Source organism: Battus philenor, unplaced genomic scaffold, assembly GCF_028537555.1.
Source record: "Battus philenor isolate CCGP_79_NKW_IND1 unplaced genomic scaffold, ilBatPhil1.0.hap1 SCAF_13, whole genome shotgun sequence".
Taxonomy (NCBI): domain Eukaryota; kingdom Metazoa; phylum Arthropoda; class Insecta; order Lepidoptera; family Papilionidae; genus Battus; species Battus philenor.
This window is the reverse complement of record NW_027181675.1, coordinates 8,478,003-8,491,771: the sequence shown is the minus strand read 5'-3', so window position 1 is coordinate 8,491,771 and position 13,769 is coordinate 8,478,003. Positions and strand designations below refer to the sequence as shown.

General features: G+C 30.0%; 2 protein-coding genes across 3 annotated transcripts in view; one reads left to right on the top strand and one right to left on the bottom strand.

Annotated features, from left to right (window-relative positions):
• clu (clustered mitochondria protein homolog) overlaps nt 1-9,243 on the bottom strand; it is a 33,905-nt gene extending 24,662 nt beyond the window's left edge. For both annotated transcript variants that reach the window (XM_068776898.1, XM_068776899.1), the window contains exons 1-2: nt 9,165-9,243; nt 8,828-9,012 (exon numbers count right to left, since the gene is read on the bottom strand). In XM_068776898.1, coding sequence (XP_068632999.1) covers nt 8,828-8,948 — 121 coding nt within the window. In that variant the 5' untranslated portion in view covers nt 8,949-9,012; nt 9,165-9,243. The remainder of the gene's footprint in view (nt 1-8,827; nt 9,013-9,164) is intronic.
• A 644-nt stretch (nt 9,244-9,887) lies between these two features.
• LOC137933387 (uncharacterized) lies at nt 9,888-13,769 on the top strand. The gene is made up of 6 exons (XM_068777333.1): nt 9,888-10,032; nt 10,108-10,317; nt 11,479-11,663; nt 12,409-12,535; nt 13,298-13,494; nt 13,634-13,769. The coding sequence occupies exons 2-6, from the start codon at nt 10,111-10,113 to the stop codon at nt 13,686-13,688; spliced, it is 771 nt and encodes a 256-aa protein (XP_068633434.1). The 5' UTR covers nt 9,888-10,032; nt 10,108-10,110; the 3' UTR covers nt 13,689-13,769.

Here is a 13,769-nt window from a genome sequence, read left to right as displayed (position 1 = left end):
CGGTGGTCATGGCGGACTTTGGGGGTGGATTATATGTTTTGTAATGGGCGTGTATCGACTGATATGAAAGAATTAATTTAAAAATAAAAATATCTTTGCTATAGAAAATAGTCAAGACGTCTTGATGATTATACTTTTAGCCTAATTCATAATTAAAAATAACGAAGAATATGTGACACAGTGTCCTACTATACTATACATGATAAAACTATCAACAGACACCACTGACATTTGTGTACGTGGGCAATTAGAGTGCACCAATTAATAATTAACACATCCTTTTACAGCCACAAAATTATTTGACCTATTCTCTGTTATACTATCACGTTATTATTCACTTCGATGTATATACTAAATGACTGAGGGACAAAGAAGAAGAATCTATGTAAATGTAATTGTTATTATTCGTTTGATATTTCCTTAACTATTCTAATCATCTATTGTACATTCATTATTTATTGATGCCAAACCAGAACACGTCCGCTGTCGCCCTAACGCTTTACGCTTTGTTACAAATATTAATTATCAGTGTTAGAAATATTATTTAATATTAATCTGGCTAAAGACCCACAAACTAAATTCACTCGACGCAATTCCAGGCCCTCAAGCAATAAAAAAAAACACGCCGAGTACAAAAAGCCAGTCCTGCCCATGTCTACAAACGCCGTGTCTATTGGCTCGTGGTTGTCATTCAAAAACCTTTTGACTTCAACGGCCATTGGTTGCACGAGCGACGAACCTCGTCAATGCCACTTCAGACGAGCAATTCTTCGAGCTAAGTCGGTGACCTTAATTTTTCTGCGGATCTCCCCGTTTCTGATTCGATCTCGCAGTGAAAGTCCAAGCATGGCTCTCCATGGCTCTCTCGGTGACTTTGAACATTCTCATAAATTACTTAGATTTCCACAATTGCTCAATTGATTGTTAAAAATGAAATCTTTAACATTTTTGGCAACCAATTTTTTATTTTATTTTCAAGGGAGAACTGAAGATACTTGTAAGTATATTTTTATAAGTACAGTCTATATGTCTTGCCTATGTCGTAAGATAGACATAAGGAGGTCGCTCTAAGAGGGCTGAATGAATCCTCGGATTCGTGTTAAGAGACTTGCGGCAGAATGAAGTTTACGTGGCACTCGCAAAGAGAACAGATTGCCGGTTATATTTTTTAAGAATAATTTAGTAAAAATTTGAACAACTCATTATATAAAGTATAAGTTGACGAGTTGTGTTTAAATGTGTGTGTTTTTTTTTGTGTCAAGGGGTTTTTATTATCTTTTGTAATAAAGAACTTTATAGTTTTAACATTTCATAGTTTGTAATACCTAATGTTAATTTATTTTCTGAAAATTGTTTTTTTTTTTTGGTAACACATGCTGTCTCCAAAAATTTAAGATGTACATTGTTTTGTAAGATATTTTTATATTAACCTAAAATTCTTATGTGTTATTTTCATAAGAAGTTACATTAAAATAAATTAATAAATATTGCTATGCCACACTTAACCAAAACTCTTATATATAATCGGAAATGCTTAATAATAACCTGATTTTAAATTAACAGAGTGCCACGGTAAAATGATAACTGACTACGACTCAAAATTTCAAGTTACGAACATTGTAAGAAAATTTTACTTAAATAAGCCTGTCACGACGAGCTGAGATTTCGTAGCTTCACACATTTCAACACCAATGGTCAATGAGTAAAATAAATATTAACGACACAGCCAGAAAACTCGACGAAAAATCAGGTTATAATTTTTTTTTTTAATTACAGATAATAAAATGATAAATATATGTCACGAATTTTTACTGGAAATTAAAATTATTGTATATTACCATTATGATATTGTTTAGACTATTTTAATGTTTAACTTTCCTTAAGATTCATTGTACTGTTTTCTTGTGTACAAAATAAATAAATAAAAACCGAATTTAAAGTACCACTCTGAGACTATTTCAATCACTCGATATATATTCAAAAGTTTTCTCTTCGTTTCGTATTTTGTGTAATGTTTTATCTACGTAATTAATTGATCACTATTATTAAACTGTTTCCTGTGTGTAAAAACATCGAGTGTCCACGTGAACGAGTTATTTGAGAAAACACTGTCTCCATCACGAGAATAATAAATATGGTTATATTCGTCTGCGTTGTGTGTGTTGGTGTCTTTTTTCTTTAAGTAACCTATTTCTCATCGCTCGACCACTGTCGGTTGCTCAACCGTCAGTATGCGTGTGTATAAGATACGCCGGAAACTTATTTGCATGTGCTCTAATGTACAGAGGTTTAAATATATTCAAAAATGTTTTTTTTTTGTAAGATAACTTTGAAATATATTCAAAACTGATGACCTGAAGTAAAATTTATAAAATTTTGGTTTCGGCGTTAATCAAAAAAAAAAGTTTCTATCAACAACATTTCACGAACAAATAGTAATAAGCTTTCTATGCCAGAACTATTTCCAATGTGATCAAATAACACATGGCAGTAAACTACTAAAAATGTAACTTTTAGGACGATAAACATTTTAGTACGGTTCCATAAAACGTACTATTCGATAAGCATACTTATTAATGGTGGAACGAGCTCACACGCAAGCACATGTCGCTACACATACAAGTTATCTTTCGAGTACAAATCACAACGTTATCACTATGTTTGAACGATCAATGATCAATCAAAGTTGTCAGACGTGATAGAGAAAACCTTAAAATATTGTAAGTGGGTTAAAATAAACACTTATTTACGCCTTTCAAATAGTTATTTAAGTAATATTCATAAAACCGCTTATGCCCTATGGTCAGCGTGATAACTAGTTGCGTCGTCATTATGACTGCCATATGATACGCATATCTGTCAGATAGGTAGGTGGTATCACGAGATCATTTCAGAGCTAAGGATAATTATATGTATAACAAGCTAAGTTATAGTATGATGACGTTAACCTACTTTATCTACCCAGTTTATTCAAAAATCATCATAATCATCATGACAGCCGATAGACGCCCTCTGCTAGAATAAAAAAAATACAAAATCTGACTGAATCTAGACATGGCCAAATGTATTTGGTTCATTCAGTCATCCTGACCGGCTTTTTAAGACAAATTCTCAGTAGATGCTGGATTAATAAAGCCATTTGGATTTTTAACGCTATTATTTATTCGGGTTTTAGAAATTATTACACCTTAAATCATTCAAAATTTTTAATTTGTCTAACGTAATGTGGATTCATTTATTGACTTTATATTTTCCTTTGACCTGAATTTAATTGTTCATCTAGTACCATTTGCAGATTCTGCAGGTTCGAGGGGGTAGGGTACAGAGATCGCTTAGCTTAAAATCTCTAGTAAGCGCAGCTCAAGAGCTCCCCCCTTAGGGACTACGGCTCGATCCGCTACATACTACTTTTTTTTTTAATTATCATTTATCAAGTTTGTTATTCATTTACTATTTCTAACAAATCTCTAACTTCTTAGCAATAATGCCATCCACCTGCAGCAACATTTTTTTTTTTTTGGAACGAACTATTGATACTTGAGTTCCATGTGAATTTATCTTAATGAATATTAAAATACAGTATAATTCTAGTCAATTATTATCCATTATATTGTACTATATTCCCATAAATATATGGATCTTTATAAACGAAAACCTTAAATGTATGCGCAATAACAATCATTTACCGAATTCATTAAATAAATTGTATTGGTCATGTGTCTCGAAGTCTAATGGAAAGATTCATTCGAGTATGAAATCATTTATGTACAAATTGACAATATTATTTTTGTGGAGGCCTAAAACATTTACTACTAATGTATGAGTTGCGTAAATTGTTTCTATGACAGACTAAATATAATAACACTAAATCTGTGGGAAAATTACAAAAAGGTGCGTTTTGCAAGAGCTTACATCAGCGTTGCCTTGGACCTAAAGTGATTTTCAACAAAATTTCAACCTCACAGACACAGGCTGTATTTATGTCGGTAGAGAATATCTGCAATTATCTATGAATCATTATATAATTTATACCGTAGTTACGATGCATTATTCATATATTGTTAGTATTTAGTAAGAAGCTCAATACGAGTGTAATAATACAAATGATTCTTTTAAACTAGAGGACGTGACGTATTTTCGGCGACAAAAGCACCTATTACCGCAATATGGAAAAACGGAGTTAATTACAGATATTTATTTTCGTGTTCAATTCACGAAAAAAAATATTTTTTACACTTGTGTCTTGGACGTTCTGATCGTAGAGAAGGGCGCTAATTTACATGTGGTCATGTAACCACCGTAAGTGAATTGAGATATCTGATACCTTAATCAGTAATGCCAATGTTTGATACCGCGCTAATATTTATATACATATGCGTGCTGTAATAATGCTATGCTGTACTAAATACTGTATCATGGTGCATCTATCTTCACGGTCAAGAAACACCTTTTACCACGTTTAAACTAGTTCTGTCGTTTCTACGACCTGTATCATTTTCTCAGCCATAAGACGTTTCATTTAAAATAAGGCCGACTGGAACGGACTGTCTGCATCCACCATTTTCCGACGACTTTAACAAGGTCAGGTCCAGTTTGCAAGTAAATGTCCTTCGTTGCGATCACCGTACCGTGGTTTCCGCTCCAGAACCTTCAGGCCCCAGCGGCCATACCTTCCGCGCGCTACATGACCTTCCTTGGCAAATATGAAGTGTCACTTCTTTAAATTTGCTAATCCGCTGGGCTATGTCTGTTGATTTCATTCCTCCACGGATCTCCTCCCAGTCTTTTTGATCTCGTACATAAATCCCGAGCGTAGATCTCACAGCACAGACTCTAAGCTTTTCAATAAATCTCAGAGTGAGAAATCACGTATCTACGACCAGTATAAATAATTTCATAACCTTACATAAAACTAAATATAACAAAACTAATCCACCTAGACAATAATTTGGTTATTTATTAAATAAAAACGTAAAATATCGAAGTTGAAATGTACTTTCATCCGTACCGTCTGGCATGTAACAATACGCCCCTACTTCTTTGGCAGGAACCCAAATGAATTTGCTGAGACGGCGGGTGCAACGTTTCGTGGAGGTACAAAGTCAACGGCCTCGGTTAACTGTTGCAACAACGACGTTTGTTAAATTTCACAAAGATTATTACATGTATGGCTTTGTTGATAAGAACTTCCTGCTGCTTAACCTCGTGGCGTGAACTGAAACGTTACGCAATAGTGTCTTTATTTCCATACGCGTAATGAGATTTAGAAAAAAATATACCATGGTTAAGATGTGTGTTTTATACTGAACCTTACCCTGGTAATAATTTATTTATAACAAAATTATAATAGATTGACAAAAGAAACAGCCAAAGAACGTTAGAGTCAATATCTCCCAAGACGGGACACACCACATGCCATGAATGCTATTTTCTACCAAATGTGTCAAGAAAATGATTGATTAACGCGAAGTATGTAACAATTCTTACAAATTAACATAACTCGTAAATTCTCTTTGAGCAATTACTGCTCGCATGATTCTAACCTTTCGAATTTTAAAAACATTATTTTTGATAACTTATTTATTTATTTAAAATAATTTAGTAAAATAAATTCATTATTTCATTTAATCTTTGTTTCTCTCAACAACACTGCAACAAAAGGTAATCCGTGTAATTTTTTGTAGAGATTTCACTTTTTATCATACACTAGAGAGGTATCTCAAAAAATAATCTAAATAAATACGGACTGAGCTTCTTTATCATTCCAACGTCGTAGTGTTAGCTCTTAAAGTTTTTAAAAAATCATATTATAGCAAGCGATCACGCCGTGATTCGGCCTTTTTGGCCACCATAATATGGGGTTATAGGAATTTTAAACGCGTTTCAAGGAATAACAAATATCATTGGGGATTCTCTTAACCCCCTCTCTTAAGCTCAGTCACGAAGTGTCTGCCTAAGGGAGAAGATGGTGTAAGAGTATGGCGGCATCTCATTACAATACAGAACATAATGTAGATCTAGGCGCGATTTCCAAAAGACCCCTTCAAGTTACCTAATATGTTACTGATCTAGTGGAAGCAGTAACTACCACCAGGCATAGAGCATTTGTCCGTAAAATAATATCGTATATCATCAGAAAGGACTGCCATAAAATAAGAATAATACTCTAAATATGTACATGTATAAAATAGAGTATATAATAGTAAATACTTTATGTTCTGTTTCTGTTTCAAATAAAAAACTGCCTGATCTTTCCACGCTTATTATGGTAATAGTGAATTGATTATGTAAAAAAAACACACTTGGAATCTATACAATGGTAGTCATTACACGTAGCATAGGTATAGATTAAATTTCAAAACATTTCACAACAAACATTCTTTTCAATAATTCCTCTATATTTTTACAGGATGTCATACTATTGTGATGGCTATTGTTTACATAAGCATTTTTTTAATCTTTAATATTTTTATTCTATTTTTATAAACCATTCTAATTTACAATGTACTTTACATTGCCTGCTAACTACTACTTTTATTGTTTTCCCAATTAAAATTTCTTTTATTATGTAGAGTTAAATTTCCATGAAAAATATTGTCTCCCTTATTTATTATTTTATTTCATTGTAGATGTTTTTTACATTTTCTATTTACACATATTTTTAAAAATTTTACTAAAAATTGTCATAGCCTTTTCTATTATTAATGACTTTAGTTCATTTTAAATTAACTATAAATTAGTTGTTATCTTTCAGTCCATAGACGCCCATGGCAAAAAATACATGCAAATCTTGGATACTTATCTATCTATGGGGAAATATACTCTGGAAATTTGTTTTGTGAGCAGGAGAATCCTTAATAAATAAGTTTTTAATAAATATAATTATTTTTCTCATGCTCAACCATATGGATATTTACTACCAAGTCCAATAATATAATAAGTACCAATGTAACCTACATGAATGTTCCATGTTACATTTTTTAAAAAAAATCATTACTTTCTTTAAATTTTAATTTTCTTGTTAACTTTAAATCTCTTTTTATGTTGAGGTTTACATATCTGTAGGTTATAATTATTTAGTATGTAATTTATACACATTAATAAAGATATATTTTAATTATAAAGACAAGTCTTGCTTTGGTTCGCTTTGGTAGCTTCTTTTTTCAACTTTGACTGTTACTTAAGAGGTAAAAAAGTTATATCTAATTTAACAAGTAAATGTTTTTGTGAACAAAGCACATGTAAAATGTAATATATAAAAATTTTCTTTAAATATTACATCAGAAGATAACAGAATCTAAAAATGCAAGGTGAAGGCGAAAATGCATTGTGCCAGTAAAGAAGCTTTTACATGTAAATAAACCTTTTAAAAAAAACTAAATTAATGATACTTATAATAGTTTATAAGTATATAATGATAGTTTTTTACAAAACAAATGACATCTATTAAGAAATGGTGCAGAATTCAACAATTTTATAAAAAATATTAAAGAATACCACTGAGGACTTTAACCATACCACTTCCAAAAATAATTTAAAAAAAATAAGCAATAATGCCAATTACTGAGGCTATGGTTTTAATTATTCACAAAATGTATAACAATGCCACTATAATACTTGGTTTCTGTATTAGTAAAATATCAGAATGAACAACAACAAATTCCTCACACATATCTATCTGGCCTAAATAAATGATAAGAATAGTGTGATAACCTGAACGCAACTAAGAACATGATGAGGTCAGTTGACAGTATAAGAATATTACACACAATAAATTGAGTCTTAAAAGATTATTCAAAACTAAATTTCAATCATATTCCCAGTACTAGATAGAAATTTATTAAATTTTTAGAAATTTTTAGTCAGAATTCTTCTAGTTTCTAAGAAATACATACATACCTTTATACTTCATAACCTATTTAAAAAAAATACAGTTGCTGGTGTGAAGAGGCTATTTACTGTACTAATAAATTATAATTACTGAGAAAAATCATGATAATGACTACAATAAGAAATACTTTCTTTATTGTTTTTTGTTTTATTATTTTGTGCTTTCATTTCATCTATTTACTGGTGAATAATAATATAATTTCTATTAAAAATTAGATTCACAGTTTTAAGAAAAAATCATGAATGAAAAAATAATTAATAAATTATGCAAATACAAATTGTTGTAATGTAGGTTGTATATATTAATGTATTAACTATTAATATTGGAACTATAAATATATTTTGATAAGCCAAGTCAGCATATATGTGCTTAACATTCTTATAAGATTTTTCTGGTTTCATTTATGTAATATTATTTTAATCATTTTTAATCAGACAATTTAATGAAATGCTTATTTAAGAATTTAACAATAAAATATTAGAGCAATTCATCCAATAAATTTAATTAAAAAATGGAGGTCACTATAGGTCAGGTTACTGATGATAGATTATAATCACGATATCATTAAAAATTTCAGTTTTACTATAATATAAATTCCACGTTTTTTTATATGCAATGTTCATAATGAATTGCATGTTTGATATTCATAATGATTATGTTACATTGTAATGTTAAAATAAACGTATACTTTTATTGCCAACAGTTTTACAATTACTTTTTTTTTATACGTAGCTAATAATTAATCAGTATCTATGCAATGAATTAACTAATATTTAATTAAAATAATAATGAACTTTATCGCTGTAGTCACATGCTATATTAGTCACATGACTGCAATGCAGCCCATGCAGGTAGGTATTAAATTAAAATATTTTTTACTACAGAGATCCATTGCTCAACGTTACATAACTGAGGGCATGACCATTCAAATCTTACCTTTGGTCGCATTTTCTCCATTACTTTTTTCATTCAAATTACTATTAATTTGGCATTTTTTCACTTTTTGGGAAGTATGTTTCGATCCATTATCCTCATTCACTTCACTACCGGGAGCCATAACAACACAAGAAATTAATCCGGCACCGACTGACCGCGACGATCACGGCACCGCACTCATGCAGCTGAAAGAACACACGCGGTACAGTTAAGGTTCAATTTACTGTAACACATCTCAATAGTCTAATTATATAAGTGAAAACTTAAATCTCTGCAATCCCCACTGCCTGTTTTTCTTTACATAGCTACGTTATATGAAAAGATTATTGATGCTTACCACTAGTCTTTTATAAATACAGCATTGAATAATACAAGCTTATTTAATTTTTAGTGAACTATTTCATCAGAAAAAGAAGTTTATTTCTTAAGGAAAGTCAACATTATCTGCTATATATATAAGTTTTGGAAACAGAGCCATCTAGTAACAATGATTGAAATTGATAAATCAATGACATTCTTATAGAAGCGTTCAAAGTTCAAGAAATAGTCTGCGAAAATTATAACTATTTACAATAATCCAGCAGAATCAGTGATCAAATCAAATTGAATATGATTGCGTCTCAGGTTATATTTCATGACAATTGTGCTAATTAATTGAGACTTAAAATAAAATCAAAATCACTTTATGGATGCTTGAATTATACACAATTTTAAATTATTTAACCTTGGAAGGATAATTTCATAATAAATTTAAATTGTGAAACCAATAAAATTTTATAAAATTACTTGTTGGACATTAGTAGAAGGCAGATGTTCTTGTAATTGTTAATATAGTAGAGAAACTCATTCTAATTTATCTAATGATAAAGATCGGAATAATTTATTTAACAATGAATTGCTAAATTAAAACAACTATCTAGGCTCTTTTTATTGCAATTATTGTTAAATTTTCAACATATTAATAAGTATAAAGTAAAAGGCATAATAGTGTAGAATTATAAATTTAGGTAAAAAACTTAGATATCTAGTTGTCATCTGTCATAACCTGTTATATCGTAAATAACTAAACTGACCGAAATATTTCCTTGCCGATTAACTTAAAAAATTGGAAACACTATTTTCATACACTTGTACGAGAGATATTAATATTCAAAATATATCGGTTACATTGAGTTTCAACAGTGGCGTCCGAAAATTATCCCAAGGTAATTTGTAATCGTAAAAATTCTTAAGTAGGGTTTAGTTTTACAACAAATATTGTTTTTATTTAATTCTTTCAGAAAATGTTGGATGGGTGGTATTGCCGCTCTATAGCAAATATGCAAGCAAATGAAGCTGCAAGTGTTAGTAACAATACAAACGTAGAAACGTTACGACCTAGAGAGCAAAGAAAAGAGTATTCTAGTGATAGCAGTAGTGACACAGAACAAGAACCTAACTATGAAGCACAGTACTTGTCACTTAAAAGAAAACTCAAGTACCTTATTTATGTAAGTAACACTAGTATAGTTACAACTATACAGTTAATTTCAGAAAATGTCCATCAAACTTTTCACTGGTAAGTAAGTGATGATGAAATGCTTGGCGGTGGTGTGTTTATATGGGGACAAAATATCTGTATCGATATCTGTTGTTTAGATGGTGCTGATGTATTCACATGTCTTTTTTAAGCGTTTACTTTAGTCATCATCCAAGAAATTTTAACCTATCTCTGAAATTACAGTTTATTATGATAACTTTAGGTGAACGTAATGCATATCTGTATCAGCTTCTAATGAAAAATACTTTTTACAATATTATAGCCAAAAAGTTGTAATTTGAATGCGACCTCCCTGTATTTCATTTTAAAAGTAACATAAGTTCAATTTTATAAGTAATTAGTTAATATATATATATTATTTATAATTTTGATGTGCTTTGGATGATTTTTGATTGCTACATTATTAAAATTAAATAATATAATCTATACACTAAATACCTTTCATCATTTCATCATATCAACTGATAGACACCCACTAACACACAAAGCATAGCCCTTCCCAAAGATTGTCATTTTGATCTATCTTGTGCCTTCTTTTTGTTCTTTTGGCCGTAACCATGATATTATTATTACAATGTATCCAAATTGCTTCTTTTGTAGTTACTGCTTATTTTTGTGCACTTTCAATTTTTAGTGTAAAATATAGATCCCTACTAAATTATTTAATATTATTAACATGTGTTTATTTAATAACAATAATATTAAGTTTTATAGTTTGACCTAATTTATTATGACATATTTTTCTCTGTTGTTGATTTAATGGAGATATTTTAATATTAAACACAATTAAATTTAATAGATTAATTAATAATAATTAATACACTCTCTCGTCAATAACAGATTTTTTTTTAGTTTTTTGTACCAATTTTTTTATGTAATACAGGAAAATATAAAGGTATTATAATTATAATACTTTAACTTTTATATTACAATCATGAACCAGCCATTATTGTTTATTAAAACAAAAATGTCTTTAAATTAAAGTACTATTGTTTTGCTCTTTGTCGGACTACTTCAATTCTAGTTTTATCAACCATACTACACATTTCTTTATACTTTTTTTACCAAAAAAGACAAAAACTTTAAGTATTGATTTTTAATGTAATTACAGGAAAATGAATGTTTTCAAGATGCATTGAGAAGTAGCCAGAAGAGACTCCTTAAAGTTTCTCGAGACAGGAGTTACCTCTTGGACAGATTATTACAATATGAAAAACATGACAGCTCTACATCAGAGAGTGATGATACAGAATCATCGGATGATGCTGCATATAATCATGTGGAAGCAGCAAAAAGGTATTGAGGCTTTGTATTAAATAAAAGTATATACTTTAGGTAGAACTGTAGATGAGGTAAAAATCTTGAATATAGTTGTTTTAACACATTTTATCTACATGTGGCCACTTTCTGCTGCGGTAATATGCTTGGAGCTGTTATTTTCCGAAATTTTAAATTCTGGTCAATTATTATTCGGTATTCTGGTTGTTTGTTTGGTACTTATCTCATTTTTATGTTTTTTATTGTATTATTTAGAAATATATTAGTCATGGTTCTGTGGACATCCAAAAAGTGCACACAGAAATATATTTACAAGTTACCTGCATTGGACCACCAGTTTATAAAAACACATATGTGAACCTCTATCTTGTATTAATGAACCAACAATGACTTAATAACTTAACTTTTGGCTTAATGATCTGACTAAGATGTCTTAATTGCTAAGTTAGTAACAAGAATATTAGAATTTTGCCAATACTGATGTTATATTTAATGATAGATAGATGCTTAAAAAAAGCTTCCCTCTATCAAAGTTTTAAGTTACTAAAGACCTATTTTTAACTCTTCCTTTATTCAGCGCCTTCAGTTTTTTTCAAAGTTATAATGCTCTTCCTACCCATTATGATCCAATTTTTATTAGTTCTTAATATTTACATTTATGTTTACAGGGAATTTAAAGAAATGTCTAAGAGTCAAATTAACAATGTTGTGTAACATAAAATAAATCATATCAATACTTTACAATAAAAGTATGCTATTTCAGAAAAAAGCTTGAAGCAAATGCAGCCCAGCAGGTTATGTGCACACCATCTGCTTTGAATAAAAATGTTAATGCAATAAAACGGAAAAGAGCAGCTGTACAAAAAAAACCTGCAAACACTAGTCATTCAGTAAGGGATAACTAAGTTATGCAACATATCTTTTATTATAATATGCTATGTAATATAATGACACATAATTTATATGAATGGGACTAAAAACAATGTTAAAAAAAGTAACTCCAAACACAACTTGTAACTTAATAAATTTAATTACACTTTTATTGATATTGAATAAATATCTAATCTTATTTATTAAGAAGGTCCTTTAATTAAAGAGTCTGTAGATATAATTAAGTAGCAAAGCAATAGTTCATATAAAGTTATTTAGTGGATGTTTAACCTCAAGTACCTGTTATATAAATAGATGCATTTTAGAAACTTACAACTTCAAACATTTATCAATAACATCACACTGTTTGTTTCTGATGATGGAAGAGATGCCTTAAGGGTGTGGACTAGGGGCTTGCAACCAGTCTCCACTTTCATGTATGTCATTAAATTCGCTTAAAGAATTAATGGTTTATATTTATTTAGCAGTGGGCTTGTGAATTGTCATTACTTTTGCAATGAATGAAATATTTTTCTTTAGCCTTTTATGTAATTGTGGTTCTGGGCATAAGCATTGCTCCAATTCCAAAACTAGTCCTACCTTTCTATGTTAAATTAACAATTTAAAAATGTGATTGTTAGATTTTGGATCGTGATAATTTTAGATTGCATATAAACATTTTTTTTCTCGTAATATTGTTTTGTTATAGATATTAATATATTAATTTTATAGTTATGATATATTTTATATGCATGTTATTAACATTGTGGTTCTGATTTTAGCATCAAGCAAATGCGACTATGTTATCGAAAGTATCACCTGCACTTGGTTTCGGGTTATCAACAAGTGACGGTCACATGACGCCTGAAGAAGTAGAAAGACATCTGCAGTCTAGGCAATCGTATTTGGAGCTTCTACCAGAACGCGCTCCACCCACTGTGCCTACAGAGATGTTTAGTAACGACCCTTCCTTAGACAGGTCTGTTATTATTTCAACCTTTACTTGTAATTTTTAAGCATTTTTTTTTAAATGTATCACATATGTAGAAGATATTAAATCTTAAAAGTTTCAAGTTATAGTTAAATATTTTTTAATTTTATTGACCCTATTGTTTCAGTGAGTCAAATGATGTTTTGGAAAACTCACCAAATGTGGAAGAGTGGTTTGATTAACACTATGCTAATCGTCGAATGTTAATAATAAGTATTAAATTATATGTTAAGAACATGTACTGTATTATTTTTACACTTGTA